Source organism: Odocoileus virginianus, chromosome 17 (genome assembly GCF_023699985.2).
Source record: "Odocoileus virginianus isolate 20LAN1187 ecotype Illinois chromosome 17, Ovbor_1.2, whole genome shotgun sequence".
Lineage (NCBI taxonomy): Eukaryota > Metazoa > Chordata > Mammalia > Artiodactyla > Cervidae > Odocoileus > Odocoileus virginianus.
Genome location: NC_069690.1, coordinates 19677448 through 19697560, shown reverse-complemented (window position 1 = coordinate 19697560; position 20113 = coordinate 19677448). Strand labels below are relative to the sequence as shown.

Sequence of the window (20113 nt, the reverse complement as noted above, 5' to 3'; positions counted from 1 at the left end):
TTTACTTCAGAGTCCTCTCCACTCTGAGGTTCAGAAGGAACCCTCAACCCGCGGGTGGGCGGTCTTCCCCAGTAAAGGCAGATAGGAAAAACCTCAGGTTTGAAGCCTCTTTTATTTGTGCCTCAGAATCAGTCTGGTGCCCCTGGCATCAGGGAAGGGGGTGAGAGGAACAGCTTCTCTTTGTTCTTTTTCTTCCATCCCTTTTGTGTCCCTTCTGAGCCGCACTGGCTGAGCCAGGAAGGCCAGTCCGAGAGAACCCAGACAAGGGTGTGTGGTGGGCCCCTGCCCCCAGCGGGGTCTGTGCTTCTCTGGGTGGGTGGGTGGGTGGGTGGGGTGGGGCAGGGGGGAGCCGGGGGTTAGCACCATTGGATGAAGGGTTTTAGAGTCAGCCCCTGGGTGGGGAAAGTAGGATGCACAACCACAGAGGGCTAGCAGCAGCTGGTGGGAAGGGGTGGGTAGTGGTGCCACGGCCCTGGGCGACCCCTGTCTTGTGTTTGCGCCGCACCCACTATGCCCCTCATTCGCCAAGACACCATGAGGGAGCCAGGACTTGCCCAGACCTAGCCTCCTCCTTGATCACAAAAACGTGCCTTGGGGATGGGGACTCCAACCTCTGGCCGCCCCCAAGAGAAGCTAGGACCACCCTGAGACCCGGGAGGGGTGTGGGGGCTGGGGGAGCCTGGCACCCCGCTAAGTGCACTTGACGCTGAAATGCGGGGGTGGGGGAGGGGCTGGGCCCTGGACGTGCTGGTTTGTGTCTGGGCCAAAGCGGCAACACAGCACGTGGGGAGCTCAGCGGCACCTCCCCCCGGGGGGAAGAGCGGAGATGCAAAGGCTTCACGGGCAGTGTCCTGGAGTGGGGTCAGTGAGCAGAAAGGAGGACCGGCCAGAAGGAGCAGAGGATGGGGACCCTGCTCCTCTCAGGCCCATCTCCCCCACAGGACCGCCTGGTTCCACCCGTGGACCGGTCCGAGCCCAGGGGAGACTGGTGGGCGGGGGGTCAGGATACAGCAAAGCAAGGGAATCGGGCCGTGCCAGCTGCCTCCAGGGCCCTGACCCGGAAAGGTACTCCGCGGCCGGGCCGAACCCCTCCCCGTCGGTGGACGGGTGCGCCGCTGCGCCCGCCAGGCGACCCCTCCGGTCTCCAGTCTCGGCGAGCGCACGGGCGGGGCGGTCCTCACTCCGGGGCGGGTTCCGCGGGGCGTGGCCTGGGCGCCCGGCAGAGGGCGCTACTGCTCGGTCAGGGAGAGCCGCAGGATGCGCTCCAGCTCCTCCTCCTCCTGGCGCGCGCGCCGCCGCCGCTCCTCCTGCTCCTGCGCAGACAGCTCCATGGCCAGCCGCAGCTGCTCGTCGTAGCTCCGGAACACGTGGCCGCCCGGGCCTGGGCGCGGGCTGGGCCGAGGGCTGGGCACCGACGCCAGGGCGGCGCGAGGTACGGGCTGGCGCTGCGGCGTGGGCGGAGCGCTCCTGCGGGACAGGTAAAGAGACGTCTAGGGCCCATCTGCCCAGAAGCGGGGCGGGAGGCAGCGTGGAGGCCCTCGGACACCTTGGGCCTCGCCACCCCACAGTGCGGTCAAAGGGTCTCGCGTCACCTCCCTGGCTCCCTCCCACCCGATGAGAGCGGATCCCAGCCCCGCCTCTCTGGTGAGGATCTGTGAAAGCTCTCAGGACGCCTTTGGGTTGAGAAAGGACGCCACTTTGACGCCAGCAGGGTCCCTGATGAGGGGACTGCGGTTTTTCCGGGCCAAGAGGGGCTGCCCAGCCGGCAGTGACCGGACGCGCTGTGGACAGGGTCCCGGTCGTGTTCTCTATGTGTGAGAACAGTTGTGTGTTCTCTATGTGTGTGGAGGCGAGGGTGGGGGCATAGACACTTCGAAAGCCTCTCAGGACGGGCGGGCACCGACCTGTCCTGCCGGCGGCCCTCGTAGGACATGGGGTGAGTGCCCGGTTTACTGTTGGTGAGCGCCTCCCAGATGGTGACCTGCGGGGTGGGGTGTGAGCCCGTTAGCTGTGGTGGCGGCGCTGTGGTCCCGGTGGGGACCCCCCGCGCGGCCTCCGGGGACGCACCTGGTCGTACTCACTGCCCGCCTCGAGCAGGCTCTGCTGGATGGCGAACTGTAGCAGGTCGTCGTCGTCGTCGCGGGTGGTGGCCTCGCGCTGGCCGCCCAGCACGCTGTAGCCGCGCGGGGCCTCGAACAACGCGGGGGAGATCTCGCAGCCGCGGCATGAGGCTGAGGGCACCAGGCCGGGGAGGCGGGGAGGGGGGTCAGAGTGGACCAGAACGCCCCCTCCCTCCCGCTCCCCGGGGAAGCTCTCGGTGGGTGCCGGGGTAGTGGGGGTAGTGAGGGCGGAGTCGGGGTCTCACTGGTGGAACTGGAGCTGCTGACGCTGGAGGAGTCGCTGCCTGGGGAAGGGGTCTCGCTGCTAGGGCTGCCTCGCACCAACGGCACCGGCTCGTCACAGCCATTGAGGTTCCCGAAGGTGATGCGGGCGTTGAGGATGTGGAAAATCGGAATTTCTGAGGATGAGCAAACTCATCAGGCGCCACCACCACCCACTCCCTCCCACCATGGGTACCCCCTCTTAACCTCCTAAGAAGCCCCACTCTCCCTAGAGCAGCTCAAGAGGAATGGGGGTAGAGGCCTCACCAATCTTGACGGGGAATCCCGGAGGCAGGCGCAGGGTGATGAAATCCCGGAGCTTGGCGAAAAGTGCGTTGCTGACGGCCATGAGGTCAATGATGGGGGCCACCTGCTCACACAGGGACAGGGGGTGCTCCTCACACAGCCACAGCTTGGCCTTGAACCTGCCCCCCCGCAGACCCCAAAGGGTGAGGGCCATTGTAGAAGCCCTGACCCCTCCCCCAGCCCGGCCCAGGCCCAGCAGGGGCCCTCACTTCTGTGTCTTGGTGGTCAGTTCCATGGGGCGACCCATGTCCCGGTTTCCAAGCTCAAAGTTGGGGTTGAAGTACTCTTCTGCGGTGATGGCAGTGGGATTGGCTTGGCTCAGGGTCTGAGTGATCAGGGTCTGTACCACACAGGGAGGAGCTCATGAGCCCTTCTCAGTCCCCGAGGCCAGGCCAGCCACCTGGTATTACAAGCCCCAGATCTGTCTCCCTTGCCCCACTCCCCACCACTGTGGAGCCGACAGGGCCTTGGGCATTGTGGAAAGAAAGCAGATCCACACAGGATGCCTCCTCCTGATCCCATCTGTGCCCTTCCACACAGAGGTACCACTGGCACACACTCACCCCATTTTGGGGGCCCCCGTGCTGCTCAGCAATTCCCAGGAAGGACTGCAGAGGTGTCTTACAGCCTACGAGAAACACGGCATCTCAGAGGACACTGCAGCCCTGAGAAGGGACAGCACCCGAGACCCAGGGAGCAGGCTGGTCCCTGGTGGGCAGGGAGGACGGCTCACCCACACCACACACCCAGGCACCTTCCCCTAAAGGTGACTGAGGACTCCAAGGGGGCAGGGGCAGGACCACCACAAGCACAGCTGGAATGAAAGTAGGCCTGGGACTCAGGAGAGACTTCCCAAAACATCACTCTTCAGGTTGGTGACACTGGACAAAAAACACCTGCCTTTGGTGAGCAGTTTGGGGGTGTGCATCTGTATGTGTTTTTCTTTGGGGGCTTCCATTGTAACTTCATTTTGTTCTCTTGTGAGGTGGGACTTACATTTTCCCACTTTAAACAGACTAACTGGTGCCCAGAGTCAGGTGTAGTATCAGTGGGCACAGAGTGGCAGGGCCCATGTCTTTCTGCCTCCGCTATGTCTCACTAGACTGGAGTGGCTGACAGACAGCATATGTGACACCCCCTCCCCACCCACAAATCCAGTGCAGATATTAGTAATCAATTATAGCATCCCTTCCCATTGAGCCCAAATGTTGCCTTAGAATCTTTATCAGCACTCTAGGCAGCCACTACCAATCACTAGGATTTGGCATTTGAATTGAAGCCTATCTGCCTAAGTAAGCTATCCGGACTCTTGCTAGCATGTCAGAGGAAATACTGATTAGAGGGGCTCATGTGGGAGCTGGTTCCTCCCCACACCCCTCTTCCCCATCCCCCACCCACCTCTGCCTGATTACCTTTGACCTTGCCCTTGTGCTGTTCTGAAAGATGCTCTGTCCGTGTCCGGGTGATGAGCTCCACATTGGATGCCCCATATACCTGGGGACAGATGAGGAAAGGACCCACTGACAGCTTTGGTACCTCTGTCCCTGCCCCTGCCCCCAAGGGCATCACAAACATTTCCTTTAAGGAATGATCAGGGGAGGGAAGTACCATTTGTTCCAGTCTCCAGGCCTTTGGGCAAGTAATTATATGAAGTTATTCATTCATTTTCCTATTCATTCAACAGACATTTTGTGATGACCATTTCTAGGCCAGACACTGAGGCAGACATCAGGGAAACAGTGATGAACAAGCATGGCCAGACATCATCCCTGCCCTCTTGAGGCTCACAGTCTTTTTGAAAAGACAAGAAGACAGTGGATGGTAATAAGCCAGTGTGACATGTCCTCTAGATGGAGAAGCACAGGATTGTGGGAATAAAAAGCAGAGACCATAACCTAGCCTGTGAACCAGGGAAGGCCTCCAGGAGGAAATAGCAACAACACAGAACCTTGCATAGGTTAGCCTCTTCACCATGTGACCCCAGGTGGGTGACGGGAGGGTCCCATTAGTGACTGTGGGGGACCTCCCTCAACAGTCTGCTCAGGAGTGAGGGCCTGGCTTTGGAGTCAGCCAGCAGATCTGGGCGACCTTGTGCCAGTTACTTAATCATTTTAAGCTTCTGCTTCCTCTTTATAAAATGGGCCAATACCCTACTTCATAGAGTTGTTGTGAAGATTAAATGGGAAACCACAGAAAGGTTGATTAACATTAATCTTTTGTAAACCATCTGTAAAATGGGAATAATAAAAGCACCTACCTTAAAGGGTTGTTGTGAGGATTAAATGAGAGTGTGTGAGACATACACACATATGTACACAGACTTGTGTACATGTGTACAGTAGATACACACACACACATACATGCACATACATTTAAAATGTCAGAACAGAGCATTGACACGAATGTAATAATTTTGTTTTAGTTGCTACATCATGTCCAACTTTTGCAACTCCATGGACTGTAGCCCACTAGGCTTCTCTATGGGATTTCCCAAGCAAGAATACTAGAGTGCGTTGCCATTTCCTTCTCCAGGGGATCTTCCCGACCCAGGGATCAAACCTGCATCCCCTGTGTTGGCAGGCAGATTCTTTACCCTGAGCCGCCAGGGAAGCCTGAACGTAGTATTAGGTGGACCAATAAACTCCAGCTGTTCTCATCAGTTGCCTGTTAGTCTCAGGCTCTTCCCTCCAGACTGTATTGTCTCTGCACCTCCAAGGCTTAGAAACTGGTCAGGAAGCCCCTGTCCCGCTCACTGTAGGCAAGAGTGTGGTGGGTCTGGCACCTGGGAGCTGTGACCTCACCTTGGCTTCATACCCATTCACCATCTCGGTCTTCTCACTGCGCCAGCCCAGGATGCCTGTCTTGTTCCTGGGGAAGCAGAGTGGTCTAGGTGAGGGGGCACCCACCAGGTTGGCTCCAGGCTTCCAAGGCCATGCCCACTTACCTCTCAAAGGAGATGTTCTTGGTGTCCAGTTGCGTAGTGACAACAGGTGCCGTGAGCCGGCTCAGCACCTGCTCCTCCGTGGGCTGGGCAGCAGCCAGCAAAAGCTCACGGTCCTGCCCGGCCAGGGCCAGGGTCTCCGTGTACACCACCCGGCGGTCGTGATCAATCTCCATAACCACCGCACTCGCGTCTGCCAGCCACAGAATAGCTCAGAGAGTCAGGGGCCACGTGGGGTGTCCCCGGCCTCCCCACCCTGCCCTGCCTCCCACCTGCCTGACCTTGGCCCCTGAAGATGAAGCTGCGGTTCCCTCGCTGCCACGTCATGTGGTCAAAGCCCAGGAGTGTGGTGTCTACACGAAGGTTCTGTCCACTCTTCCACACTTTGTAGGTGTCACTGGGGCAGATCTTGGACACCAAGGGCACTGAGTGAATGAGAAGGTCAGAGGTGGCTTCGATTTGCCTGGCCCACCAAACCTCAGAACATGGGGGTCAAGGGTGTGTCTGGGAATGGGTAAGGGAACTAGTGGCAGAGCAACCTCTCCCCCAACTTCCCTCACAACAAATGTAGACCACAGTCACTCAGATGTGAGCAAACTAAAGTCAGAGACAGGCAGGAGTCAGCCACCACTAAGTCCCTAGTAGTCACCATTTAATTCATTCACTCAATCTTTCATCCAGTCTTCTAACAAATATTTATTAAACACCTCCTCTGTGCCAGGCACTGGGGATACAACATTGAACAAGACAGGACCCCTGCTGTCTTGGAGCTTACCTTCTAGCAAGGGATGACAGGTGACAAACAGACAAAAGAGCCAGTCATTACAAAGTGAAGGAATTAATAACAATCGAGGCAATGTGGAAAAGCCTCAGGAAGAGACAGCATTGAGCTGAGAACTAAAAGGTGGAAGGGAGCCATGGGAGCGCGATGGGAAGAGGGCTGCAGGCAGGGGAGCAGCACTGCAGGAGCCCTGGGCTGGGGGGCGGCCCCCAGAGGCCGCAGCAGCCCCGCTTACCCCAGCTGGTGAACTCCCATTTCATCTCCACGTAGAAGTCCTGGGCCTAGAGGATGGAAAGGAGAGTGGCTGAGCCCGCACTGGAGACAGGGTCTGAGGGCCAGGGCGGGGAAGCGAAGGGCTGGCCCTCACCTGACGCAGCTTCTCCAGCAGCACGGGGATGCCCGCCAGCCGCTTCACCACCCGCTGGTAGTCCCGGTACCGTAGCACCAGCTGCACCAGCTCCAGGTCCCGGGTACTCACAGCTTCCTGAAGCACTGGGGGTGGGGCCGGGGGGAGGCAATGTCACAGGGCAGGACCCTGCCTAGGGCTCCCTGCAGCCAACCAAAGGTGACCATATGGTGCCAGGAGACCCAGGCTGTGGGGTGGAAACGAGCAGGAGTGCCCACCTGTCCAGCCGCTGCGATTCTCCCTGCCTACGTCTGCGCCGTGCGCCAGGAGCACGCGGGCACACTCGAGGTGCCCCAGGGTGGTGGCCAAGTGCAGGGGAGTCCGCCCACGGGGATCCAGCTGCTCAATGTCCACCTGGAGGAGGTGAAGTGATTGCCCTGGTCACTTCATGAGGTAGCCCTTCTAAGCCTGCCTCCGAGATTCCATTAACGATGGAATCAAGGCAATGTGGAAAGGCCTCAGGAAGATACAGCGATGAGCTGTCTACCTCTAGGCAGGCGGCAATCACCTAGTTGTCCTGCCTTGCCTGTCTCAGAGAGCAGTGGAAGAGACAGGCACAATGAGCTGGGGTCGAGTGGAAAGGGGCTTGCAGGCCAGGCCAGGAAGTAACTCTGAGAAAGGGAGGAACTTCCTTTCCAGTTCTCCTAGGTGCCCTGACTGGGTTCACTCTTCCAAGGCCCAGTGATCTGCCTGTGAAGAGTAAGCTTGGGGCTGAAGGGTGGTCTAGAGAGGCTACTGGCCAGGAAGGGCACCTGAGACCTATCCTAGGGGCCCAAGACCACACCTTCAGGAAGGGCCACCAGTTTAGATCACTGACATTATCACCGTGAGGTTTTAGCACAGCTGCAATGATACATTAACAGGAATAAAAGAACATGTTCATGGTACACTTTCAAATCCGTGTCCTGTGCCTATGGGACACTAACATTTTTTAAAATAAATCCTGTTTTGTGAATAGCACAGTTAAATTGCATGAGATTTTTGTTGGGTGATAAAAACATATGTTTGTTAAATATAAATATTTAGATATACTTCAGGAGAGTAGGACTTCTGTTTAAATATGTGAACTGACCACATGTGTGTAACTGCTCTTCTCTGCCCCAGAACTTGATTAAAATGCCAGGGAAAGGCTTCTATGCCGACATGAATAAATAACTGAAATTACCATCCCACCCAGAACAGAGAAAACTATTGCTTGAAATAATTGTTTTCAGACATTAGGCAACAATTAGTCCAGGACTGTGATCCCCAAAGTAAGACAGACAAACAAGGTGGGACCTATGATTGCCTAAGTCTTTACTTGGAGGAATATTCCAAACAGCCTTCCAGAGAGGAGAATCCCCAGCAGAGCATGGTAGTCCGCTGAGGAGCTGAGAGATAGTAGCAGGGAGACTGAGGTAGTTAAAACTTGCAGGGCAGAGTTCCAGGGAAAAGTAAGCTGTTTTGTTTGTTTGTTTTAAAGAGCTCCAGAAATCTGCATGTGGTTCCTTTGAGTCTTTGCTAAATACTAAACTTCACATTTTTAGAGTGAAACTGAACAAAACCAGGCAGAAAAGAAACAATAGACTCAAAATAAGAAAAATTCTCAGAGTTCAGCCATAGCAGGGAAGCATTCAAGCTCCAACCTGCTAGAGTAGAGAGCCCTTGTTGATTACCCAGGGTATTCAATAGAGAGGTGTTCAAAAGAAGGATTATACCTTAGAAGTTGTTGTTCAGATACCAGGCTGTGTTCAACTCTTTGCAACCCCAGCCTGTCCTTAAAGACCCACCCAAACCTAATTTTAATAAAGATAAAAAATAAGCTCAAAAGGATCAAATTGATTTGCCAGTAACTTAAATTAGGCTGCCAGAACAAAGCTTAACATTCCTTTAAATGAAGATAGCAAAATCCCAATGCTTAACATCACAGCATTTACAATGTCCAACGTCCAGTTAAAAATTACTAGATATGCACAAGAAGTAGGAAAATATGACCCATAATCAGGAGAAAAATCATTTAATAGAAACATATTCTGATATAATAAGGATGAATGGCTCAGTATGCTCGAAACTTTAAAGAAAAATAACATTCACAAAGGACAAATTGGGAGGTAAAATGTTCTGAAATGAAATTTTCACTGGGTAGAGTTAATAGCAGATTAGACACTACAGAATGAAAATAAAATAAGTGAATTTAAAGATACAGCCACAGAACTATACAAACTGAAGAACAGAGGAGAAAAGAGGTACTGGAAAAACATTCAAACAGCCCCAGCAATCTGTCAGACACTATAAGGCATTCTAACATATGTATAATTGGAATCCCACAGGATCGGAAAGGAAGTGGAAGAATAAGACAATTTAAAGAAATAGCCAAAAAATTTCCAAATTCGGTTAAAAAACAACAACAAAACAACCTACTATAGTGAGCTGAATATGGTGCCATCCCCTCCCCTCAAAAAAAAACCAAAAAATATATCTACATATCTACATACTAACTGCTAGAAGCTATGAATGTGACCTTATTTTGAAAAAGGGTCTTTGCAGATACAGTTAAGGATCTCAAAATGAGATCAGCCTGAATTATCCAGTAAGGCCCTAAATCCAGTTTTATGTGTCTTTGTAAGATGCAGAGACGTTCCTTCTGAGAGGAGGCAGAGACTAAAGTGGCACAACCACAAGCCAAGGTACGCGGAGAGCCACGGGCAGCTGGAAGACACAAGGCAGGATTCTCCCTTAGAGCCTTTGGAGGGAGCAGTGTAGGTATCTTGCTTGAGTGTAGACTTCCAACCTCCAAAGTGATGAGAGAATAAATTTATTATTTTAACCCACCCTGTCTAGTAATTTGTTGCAGAAAGTAATACAATAATAAATCCACAGAACCAAGGAACTCATGAATCCCAAGGAAGATAAATACCCAAAAGCCTACACCAAGGCCCATCATAATCAAATGCTAGAAACTGGTGATAAAAAGAAAATCTTAAAAGCATTTTGAGAAATGAGACACACTATGTATGGAAGGACGAATACAGAAAATTCTACTTTTTTTTAAAATCAGAAACCATGCAAGCTAGATGGAGAAGGCAATGACACCCCACTCCAGTACTCTTGCCTGGAAAATCCCATGGACGGAGGAGCCTGGTAGGCTGCAGTCCATGGGGTTGCAAAGAGTCAGACACAACTGAGCGACTTCACTTTCACTTTTCACTTTCATGCATTGGAGAAGGAAATGGCAACCCACTCCAGTGTTCTTGCCTGGAGAATCCCAGGGACGGTGGAGCCTGGTGGGCTGCCATCTATGGGGTCGCACAAAGTCGGACACAACTGAAGTGACTTAGCAGCAGCAGCATGCAAGCTAGAAGACAATAGAATGAAATCTTTAAAGTGCTGGTGGGGGGGGATGGGAACTGTCAACCTAGAATTCAATATCTTGTGAAAAATATACTTCAAAAATAAGGGGAAATAAAGATTTTTGTGGACAAACAGGAACTAAGAGAATATGTCACCAGAAGGCATGCAAGAAATGTTGAATGAAGTTATTCAAGTAGAAGGAAAATGATACCAGATAGAAAACATAGATCTACACAAAGGAATGAAGATTGCCTCAAAAGGTAAATGTGGGGCTTCCCTGGTTGTTCAGTAGTTAAGAATCTGCCTGGCAATGTGGGGGTCTTGGATTTGATCCCTGATCAGGGAACTAGGATCCCACAGGCCTCAAGGCAACTACCCTGCAATGAAAGATCCTGCGTGATACAGCGAAGATCCCACCTGCCACAACTAAGATCTGACACAGCCAAATAAATAATTTTTTTTAAATAATGCCAATAAAATATTTAAAACCCACAAGAAAGTGGCCAGGGCATTACAATTGACTTAGGGGAAGAGAGGGTACTAGAACCCAACCATTCACAGAGGGAAACCCCAGTTATTAGTAAGCTAGAGCTCCCCACGTATTACCCTTGAAAGGTGAAGAACATACAGGCAGTGGGAACAGCAGAGGTGGGAGAAAAGCTCAGAACTGAATATTGGGGGGCCTGGTTAAACTTTAGGACCCCTGGCTCCCTCCCCAATTTTGTAAAGCTGGGAGATGCCCCCCACTTCTCTCCACAGGATGCCAGGGGGGTTTATCCTTTATAGAAATTGCGCCTGAGGGACATCCCTGGTGGTCCAGTGGCTAAGACTCCACTGCATTCCCAGTACAGGAGGCCTGGGTTTGATCCCCGGTGAGGGATCTATTAATCAATGATTGAAGATCCCATGGGCCACAGCTAAGACCCGACGCAGCCAAATAAATAAAAATAAATGTCAAATAAATTGAGCCTGATATATACTGAACTAGGTCTGAGGATGAGGTCATGAGACTTAAAACTGATGAACAGTGTAAGTCCAGTCCCTGCTCTGCCTGACATCCTGATCACTCGCAGCCAGACTGCACACTGCACTGCCCTAGCAGGAAAGTGGAGGAAACTGTCTTGGAGAAACTAGAGGCACCAAAGACCTCTGGGTACAGACATTTGGGGATCCTAACAATAAGCAGACCAGTCATCTTAGAGCAGCACCCATGTATTAATAAGCTCCATACGTCCATCCTTAATTATGCCCCCACAGCCAAGGGTGACCGGACACTTGAGGAAAGCTGCCCAACATGAAAGAAAGATAAAAAAAAAAACATTCAAATAGGTGCTAAAAACACAGAGGAAACAACTGTCAGTTCAGGAAACAGAAAGGAGGCAGGGACAGTCATTTACACCCTCAGAAAAATACAAAAAGGAAACTGAATCCATGAAACAGAATGGGACCTTCTGACCTGTGCTTCCTCCCCTTGCTTTCCTCACCCCAGCTGTGCCTGGACAGCTTCCCCTGCTCCAGTTCCCCCATCACAGTAAACAGCACCTCAGGTCACTCCCTTTCCAGGGAACTCTCTCTTTCTTTCTCCTTTTTCTCTCTCCTTCCATATCTAATCCACCAGTAAAATCTGACCTTATAGGCTCTACCTTCAAAACAGATCCAGAGTCATTTTAGATGTTACCACCTTCAGGCTGCCCTCCTGGTCGTAGCCACCCTGTCTGTCACCTAATTCCTCCCACTCCACTCTCGGTTCCTTAGGTCTGTTCTCTATAGGGCGCATCACGGGTACCTGTAAAATATTATTCCTCAGGTCCTGATGCCCTTTAGCTCAGAACCTCTCCGTGGCTTCCCATGCAGTTGAGGATAGAATCCTGAATGTCTCTTTGAACTCACATGCTCTCCCATCTCTCCAAGCTCCACTCCGACGTGGCCTTCCCTGGAACCATCTTCTTCTGGGTCCTAGTAGCCACAAAGTTTCCTCCCTCACTTCATTAAGGCCACCGCTCAAATGTCACCTCCTTAGAAAGCCCGGCCCTGACGACCCATCTCAAGTGACAGTTGCTGTTTGTCTCTCTGTTGTCCCTTATCCTGCTGCAGTCCTCATTCAGCATTAAATTGCCCACTTATTTCTTCATTGTCTCCCTCTCCTAGACTGTATGTAAGCCCCATAAAGGAACTGCCTGTTTTGTTCGGTGCTACATCCCCAGCTCTGGACAGCGTCTGGCACATAACGGGTGCTTCATAAATATTTATTAAGCAAATGCCTAGATGACTATTTTTAAGGGACATGGGGAAGGAGGGCAAGTAAAATGTAAAATTGATTAGCCAGTAAATAGCTGTAGAAGTATACTGTTTATAATATGAGGCAAATAACAGAACAGCCTAAAGAGTTCAAAGTGGTTGCCTCTGGGGGTGAGATGGAGAGGTGGGGGAGGTAGGAAGGACTGCTGCCTTCTAGCAACAGATAGGATTTTAAACATGAGTCGGAGCTCCTTTGTCAAAAATAAAACATTTTAAGTAATTTATATAATTTGTATAACCTTTCATTGGCATTTCTTTGCCTTTAAATATACAAGGAGCCTCAAAAAAACCAAACCCAAACTGTGCCCGGCCACTGTGCCCTGTGAGCGGTAGCTTGGAGTCCACCAGCTCCCCAGAAAGAAGGGCAAAGCATTGTTTACTCTCTGCTCCTTACAGGTTGAGCTGGGCCCCTCAGGGTCCGACCCAGGCGGGATCCTGAGTCCTGGGATAGGAGCGAGGCGGCATGCACAGGCCCTGAGCGGGCTGGGTCACTGGGGTGTCAGGAGGAGGGCTTCCCACAGGGCCGCAGCTGAGCCATCATGCCTCTCATCAGCCCTGCCCCAGATGCTGCTGCTGCTGCTGCTAACAAGGCCCCAGGGAGCCAGCAGGGCCAGCCCCAGGGCTCCAGATGTCGCCCACCTCCCCCGCCCTCAGGTGCCTCAGCTCCAGGCGGCAGAGGCCGGTGCGGTGCCGGCCAGGAAGGGGTGCCCGCCCTACCCCCGCTCCTCCGGAGCTCTCCTGGCAGCACTCCCCAGGGCCCCGGTGTTTTCCAGGGCCACTGTGAGCCCTGTGTACCATCAGCCAGGCTCCAAAGAAGATCCCCTGCACCCATTCAAAGCTGGGCCCTCGGTGGAAGAGGCACCTTGCCGAGGGCCCAGGTGGGGGAATTCATTAATTTCCTCGGCAAAGGCCTGCTGCTATCTAATTGCTGGAATGAAAAGGTTTCCCATGAAACCCAACCCCCAGCCCTCCCCGCCAAGAGGACAGAAGCTCTGCACCCCAGCCAGCCTCAGCTGGAGGCACAGGCGGGGACTTTCGAGCTTAGGAGCTGGGCATAGAATCTCCCTGTTTCCACTCAGGCCCCCGTCTGCATACATACACACACTACACACACACGTGCTTCTGCATCTGCAGGCACAGTACATGTGCACCCGAGTGTACAAGGGCATGTGTCCAGCTGCCCTCCAGCCTGCAGGCCTCCACTCATGTGTCACACATAGATGCCAGCACATTTGCACATGCACATTTGCACATGCACACTCCTTGAACCCGCATGCACTCGCAGAGTATTTTTCAAAGTTGTTTAGCATTAGCAAGTCCTTTTGTTGGGTGAAATCTTATAGGAACGCACCAAATGTATAAACACAGGTGCTGAAGGAGTAGAGGGGCTCCCTTCCCTGCCCTGCTCCACGCCCACCCCAGGGAGGACAGCCCGAGGCTGGTGAGGCCACTTCTCTGCTCTCCCACCAGGCGGGCCTGAGCTCTCTCAAGGGGGAGCAAGGCAGGGTGCTTCCCCGTGGACAGTGGAGCTGGGCCCATAGGGGTGGCAGCTGCTGTCTCCCTCTGTCCTGCCCCCTCCATTCTGCCCCACGCAACCCCTCCCCCTTATCCCAGACACATTGATTTTTGGTTTCGAGGGTTTGTGGCTCCCTCTCCCGAGCTTCCCAGCTCATCAGCTGTGGTGACAGCCTATACCGGGGACGGCCTACTTTGCCAGGAGACGCAATCACAGGTGCTCCTGGTCACAACAGGTACCTTGGGTGGGACAGCCTCTGTCTGAGCATCCAGGGGCCCCACGACCCCATCTCACCGGGGTGTCAGGTCAGAGAGATGACCTGGGGAAATCAGGAAGGAGGACTATGGTGGAGGCGGCCGCCAGAAGATAGAAAATGCTTCCCTAGGACCATCATCCAGTCCCCTCCCGCGTGGCTGCTGCTCGAGGAGAACCTCGCTCTCCTTGGCCCTCCCAGAGGGCGCTATTCCTGTCGGACCTCCACCACCTACCCCCAGGGAACCCCAGGGACTCGTAGCTCCAGAACCAAGGCCATGCCCAGCTGTCTGAACCTCAGGCCTCATGCCAGCTAAGGGGGAACTGGCACATCCACTACCCTACAACCTCCTGCCCCCTCCCCACCTGGCAGAGCAGGTGCATGGCAGAAAGCAGGGCACCCAACAACTGTTGTATTGCTGGGCATAGGTAGGGGCGATCATGGACACTTCCCTTCAAAAAACCTCCGCTTAGCACCTCCCTCTCCCCACCACACCCTGCCGTTAGCCCCTGTGAACTTGCTCAGAAGGCTGCCGTGCCATCCCCCTCCTCCTTGGCCAGCACTGCCAAGCCTGCCCATGGGAAGGCCTCTGTGGGGCTTTCTTGGAGTGAAGAGGAGGCAGCTATGCCAAGTGAAGACCAGGGAAACCCAGCTGCTGTGTGTTTGAGGAAAGCCTGGCTGTTTCCTGTGACAGTGGGTGCCAAGAGGACCAGAGATCAGGGACCCCCAGGTGAGATGCCTGGGGTCGACAGGCTTTCATTAGGATGTTAGGTGGCCGCCCCCAGACCCCTCACCAGTAGGAAATCCCTGGGGAGGGGGCATGCTTAGCTCTCCTGGGGAGTCTGAGGCCCGGAGAACTAAGCAATGCACATCTGGATGCAAGGATTCCGTCCAGGTCAGTCCTGGAGTCGAAACCACCTGGGGGCTCTCCCACCCAGACTGACTGGCATTCCCTTCTTGGCACCCTGGTGCAAAGGAGAGGACTGATCTGGCTCCTCTATGGTTGAAGAAGGGTTTATCCTCAACCCGTGCCCTGTATCCCTCCTGGGCTGGAATCAGGGCAGGCAGTGTTCGTTTCAGGAAGACACAAATTCACCAGGGGAAGGGGATGAGTGGGTGGGGTTGGGGTGCACCCGGTTTCTGCGGCAGCCTGAGGGGGCCACAGTCAGTGGTCCAAGGCAGCCCTACCTGCAGCAGGCTCTGGTACGCCCCTCTCCAACCCCACCCCAGCAAGAGGACTGCTGACCCAAGGACTATCAATCAAAAAGGCCTGGGTGAAATGGCCTTTTCTTCCAGGGCATTCTGCCTTTCTCCAGTATCTGCAAGGAAAAGAGCACCCTCCTCTTGGGCAAGGGAGCACTGTTGAGGTGTTCTGGACATTCAGCCACTAGCCTTCTGCCTAACAGTTCTTCAGCCAATCATCAACCATCCCACTGGGAAGTTCCTCTCAGGTCATACTTAAATCCCTCCAGCTGTAACCTCCCTCAGAGACCAGCCAGAAGAGGCTGAACTGATTTAGCACCCTGCACATCACACTACTTCCCGTTCACACTTGCATCAGCAGAACAGGGTCTCTTGGAGGGCATGGGCTATGCCTGGTTTGTTCATCTTTGTCCCCAGAAGCCACCACTCTGCCTCCTTTATGATGGATGAACAAGACACGATCCAAGGAGCCACCTGAAGCACCCTTGTGGAAATGGAGGGATGATGGAAGCGGACGCCCCAACCAGAGGCAAAGGCTCAGGTCGCCCCACCGTTTTCTGCGCCTGCCGTGTACAGCTGGATGTGGTGCTCTCTGAGGGCCCGGTGGCAGGCTGGAAGACCTCGCTCGCCTGGTGATGGCCTGCTCTCCACCTCACTCTTCCCTTGGGAAGCAGACAGCTCCTCAAACTGAACTTCCTGTGACTCAGGAAGTGGCCCTCAAAAGGCATATTCCCCAAGGGGGCAGCGCCTGAGGAAACACTCCCAGTCCATGGCCCCAGGATCACAGATCCAGGCCAAGTCTGCAGGCCTCAATGGAGACACACCAGGGCCGGCTGGGCCCAGCTCTGGCTCCTGCCTCCCCACCCTGGAGGGCAAGTCGTTTATGCCAGGAGAGCCTGCCTGTGACCTGGGCCGAAGGGCAGAGTTGGGAACTACCTGTGACCTGTGCCTGCTTGCCTCTGTCCTGAAGAATGGCCAGGAGGCTCCATCCCTGATCATATCTTCTTGGAGGCCACCGCCCAGCCAAGGCTGGCTGACCCACCCATTCTCACTGACTAGAGAACCAGGGAACCGCTATGTGTACAAAACCTCAAATCGTGTCGGGGCCAGTGGGGCCCTGGCTTCCTCAGCACCTAGAAGCCAGGCCCAGCATCAGAAGGCAGGAGAGAGCCTTTCAGCACCTGGACAAGGCCCTCCAGGGCTTCACCCCAGAGGCTCTCTCACTCCACTCCCCATTCCTGAGCGGGAGCTGGGGTCGGCGGGGTGCAGGGGCTCAGCCCAGTGTGAGCAAACAGATAAGCGCGCGTGGAGAGGGCAGAGGGCGCTGGGTGGGGCTGGCACCTCTGGGAGTGTCCCGGCCTAGTCTCCGATCCTTGACCTGTGACCCCCTGCCTACGCAAGCCACCTCCGCACACTCACGCGGGAGGTGTCGCTGCCGGGCTGAGTGGGGCGGACTCTCCCACCGCGCGGAGCTCAGATGGAGCCGGCAGCCCCTCCCCGCAGCCCTCACTGCCCCGGCGGAGGAGGGGCAGGGCGTCCCCTACCCCAATCAGGGAGGGTTCGGAGCACGTGTGGACCGCCCGGCCGGGCCGGAGGGGAGCCAGCGGGGGCCGCTCCCATCACCCTCTCCAGGTCAACAGCACAAAAGCGCGCCGGCAAACAAAGAAGCGCTGCAAACTCGCCAGGGGGGCGGGACAGCCCGCGCCGCGCCCCCTCCCCAAGCCGGGCGGGCTAGCGGGGCCGTGGGGTCCTCGCGACGCCCCGACGGCGCTCTTACCTGGCCGGCGCGGACCTCTTTCTCCAGCTCGCGGTGGCGGTTGTGCCACACGAGGTAGTGTAGCGGGTACTTGCCCTCGGGCCCCTTCCTGGCGGAGGCGTTGGCGGGGATCATCGCCCGCTCCTCATACCGGGGCCGCGGCGCCCGGCCCGGAAGGAGGGACGGCGCCAGAGCCGGGGCCCGGGGCCGCGGGGCGGGGGGCCGGCGCTGCCTGCTCGCAGGGCTGCGGCTCGGGCATGTGCGAGCGGCGCCGGCGGGCGGGGGTGGCGCGGTGCGGGCGGCGCGGGCCGCGGGCGTCCTCGCGAGGCGGCGGCGGCGGGCGGCGCGGAGAGGCCCCCACCCGCCCGCGGAGGGCGCGGGCACTCGGCGGCGCGGCGCGGACTCGCGCCTTGCCTCCCACACCCCCGCGCACAAAGACGCCGCTCGGCGGAGGGAGCAGGCGGCCGCAGCGGGCGCGGGGGCGCTCGGGGCGCAGGCCCCAGGGACGCCGCCGCCGCAGGGACGCGCGCCCGCAGCACCCGGCACCCCGCAGCTGCATAGCCCGGCCCTCAGCCCGAGCGATCGGCTAGGGATGCGGGGATCCGGGGGAGAGAGGAGGGGGACGTGGATGCCCTGGGCAGCGCTTGTTATCACTGGGCCCCGCGGCATCATGGGGCTTGTAGTCCGCCTCGTGGAACTGGGGGTGGTGAGTGGCCGGAGGGGGTCCCGCACTGACCCCCTGATCCACTGAGACAGTGGGGAGGGAGTCAGGCCCGGCCGGGTCGGAGGCAGTGTCCTGACGTCTGGTGGACTGGAGTGCACCCCCAGCCCCTGGCATTTTGCCTTTTGCTGGGGAGGGACGGGGTTACAGGCCTTCCTCAAGCATTAGGGGGCGCGGGAAGGTGTGGCCTTCAGGCTTGTGTTTGGGTCCCAGTGGAACGTGAGCGGGATCCAGATTCCAAGAAAAGAGTGACTGGTGGAAGGAGTCCTGAGAAAAATGCGGGGCGTTAGTGTGCAGTGCCAAGGGTCATTGGAGCAACCAGAAATCTGGCACCTGAAATACTACGTAGTCTTCCCTGCCTTCTTTTAAAATTAAACTCCATCTTCTGCACTTGACATTAGAAAGACGATGTCTATTAAGGATGGGAGAACACACCCCTCCCCCCAAATGCTGCTTTCCGCAAGGACCTAAGTGGGGCTGCGCAGAGACTGCAGCAGGTGGCAGCTCCCCACCTCCACCCCGTGTGGTCCCCTCTGGAGAGGAAGCACTGGTTCCAGAGACTGTCTCCTTCCTGAATAACTCCAGGGCAGAGAGATCTTTCCAGAAGGGTGCTTACAGATGTCTCGATAAAAGTGGAATTGCCCCCCAGGGCAGCCTATTGCAGGAGCTAGAAGGACCTGGGGCTTGGCCCAGCCCCTGGAGGCGGGGAGGGACTGGGGTGTCCGAGGAAACCTGAATTCCTATTCCTCCTTACTAACTGCCTGACCTTAGGCAAACTGCTTAAATTTTCTCAGACCACTCACCTCTAAAATGTGGCTCTAATACTACCTCTTGGGGTTAGCTAAGGATGGTGACTGACCTGGAAATGATGCATCCCTCTCCCCACCAGACCCACTGGGCCAGGTGGCGGGACCAGGCACTGCGCCTTCTGGAGCCCACCTTGGAACAAGACAGGAATCAGGGATTCCATACCAGCCCCACTTAGAACAATCCAAGAAGCGTTTGTGTGGGAGGTGCTAGCGAAAGCTTGCAAACTCTCCGTGCCTCGGAGAGGCAAACCCGTGCCTCAGGTTTCTTTGTGTGGTCTCCTCTCGTTCCTCCTCCACACCCAGCGGTGCCAGGCCCCGGCGCGGAACGACGAAGGAGGAGTGGACTGCCTCGCCCCTTTCTCCAGGCTGGGAGGAGCCAGTTCGCGTCTCCCGCGGCCGGGGACCGGTGCCCACCTCCACCACGAGGGGTCAGCAGAGTGCCGTGGCTGCAGCTGGAGTTGGGGAGGGGGCTGGAGCAGGGAAGGGACGGCCAGGAGTGGCCGGGAGAATGCCTGTACATTTCCTCATTAAATTGTTTTTACAATCTTGATGTGATTCTTCTTTAACTGTCTTGCTTCCTGAGGTGACGAAGTCTCCAAAGGGAAATTCGGAAACCCTTTTATCCCTAAGCCCCAGGGCCAGAAGCTCGTCTGTGGCGGGGCTGGGGGCTTCGGGAACAAAGTTCGGAGAGTGGATCCGAGCTTCGGCCACTCCCCGGTAGTCCCAGGGCCAACCAGGAGGTGGGGCTAGCGGAGTCGGGGGAACCGAGTGACTCATCCTTCTTCCTCTGAAAAGGCTTGGAGCTCACGGAGGCGGGGAGCTCAGCGGGGATTGGGGGGGCCCATCCTCTGGGCAGCTGGAGTTTCTCTTTTCGTCAAGCGGCCCTGGACTCTAAACCCAAGTCGCTTTCCCCCCCGGCCTGCGCGCTCCAGCTGCCACGTGCTCGAGACGCGCCCACACAGCAGAGAAACAAAGACAGCCAAGCAATGGGGCTGCCAGCAGCCGCCTCGACATTTAATAAATGAAATTCCATAGCTGGGGGTCGATCAGGGGTGAACGGGCGGCCACAGCTCGTGGGCTGGGCCCCCGGTAGGAGCGGCCAGGCCACTCCTCCCATCACCAGGGATGGGGCCACCAACCCCACGGACTGACTCCTTGGTGAGGGTGCAGCAAGGGGCGGCAGGTGGTGCCCCCCACCACCCCACCCCACCCCGCGAGGTATCTTTGCTCGCAGAAACCCTGCCAGATGAGCGGCTGGCTATGGGGGGAGGGGATGCCTGCAAGATTTTTTTTTTTTTTTTAAGGTGCGATTATAAATACACCCTGTGGATCGCAATCTCAAACAAACTTGTCAATCTGGGCTGCAGTAAAAGGCGATGGAGGCAGCTCTGCATATATTTCGGGTGGTGTGA

General features: G+C 55.7%; 1 protein-coding gene across 2 annotated transcripts; it reads right to left on the bottom strand.

Moving 5' to 3' along the window:
* Positions 1 to 93: 93 nt before the first annotated feature.
* Positions 94 to 18991, bottom strand: ANKRD13B (ankyrin repeat domain 13B). Of its 2 annotated transcripts, none has more exons than XM_070478800.1 (15): positions 18752 to 18991; positions 7034 to 7169; positions 6777 to 6901; positions 6645 to 6690; positions 5910 to 6053; positions 5632 to 5821; positions 5489 to 5555; positions 4100 to 4181; positions 3251 to 3315; positions 2897 to 3027; positions 2649 to 2806; positions 2366 to 2518; positions 2068 to 2231; positions 1905 to 1981; positions 94 to 1467 (listed from the first exon to the last, which is right to left on the bottom strand). In XM_070478800.1, the coding sequence occupies exons 1-15, from the start codon at positions 18860 to 18862 to the stop codon at positions 1230 to 1232; spliced, it is 1887 nt and encodes a 628-aa protein (XP_070334901.1). In that variant the 5' UTR covers positions 18863 to 18991; the 3' UTR covers positions 94 to 1229. The 2 variants fall into 2 exon arrangements, with proteins under 2 accessions (XP_070334901.1, XP_020767445.1); XM_020911786.2 differs by lacking the exon at positions 18752 to 18991 and adding an exon at positions 17193 to 17801.
* Between the last annotated feature and the right edge of the window lie 1122 nt (positions 18992 to 20113).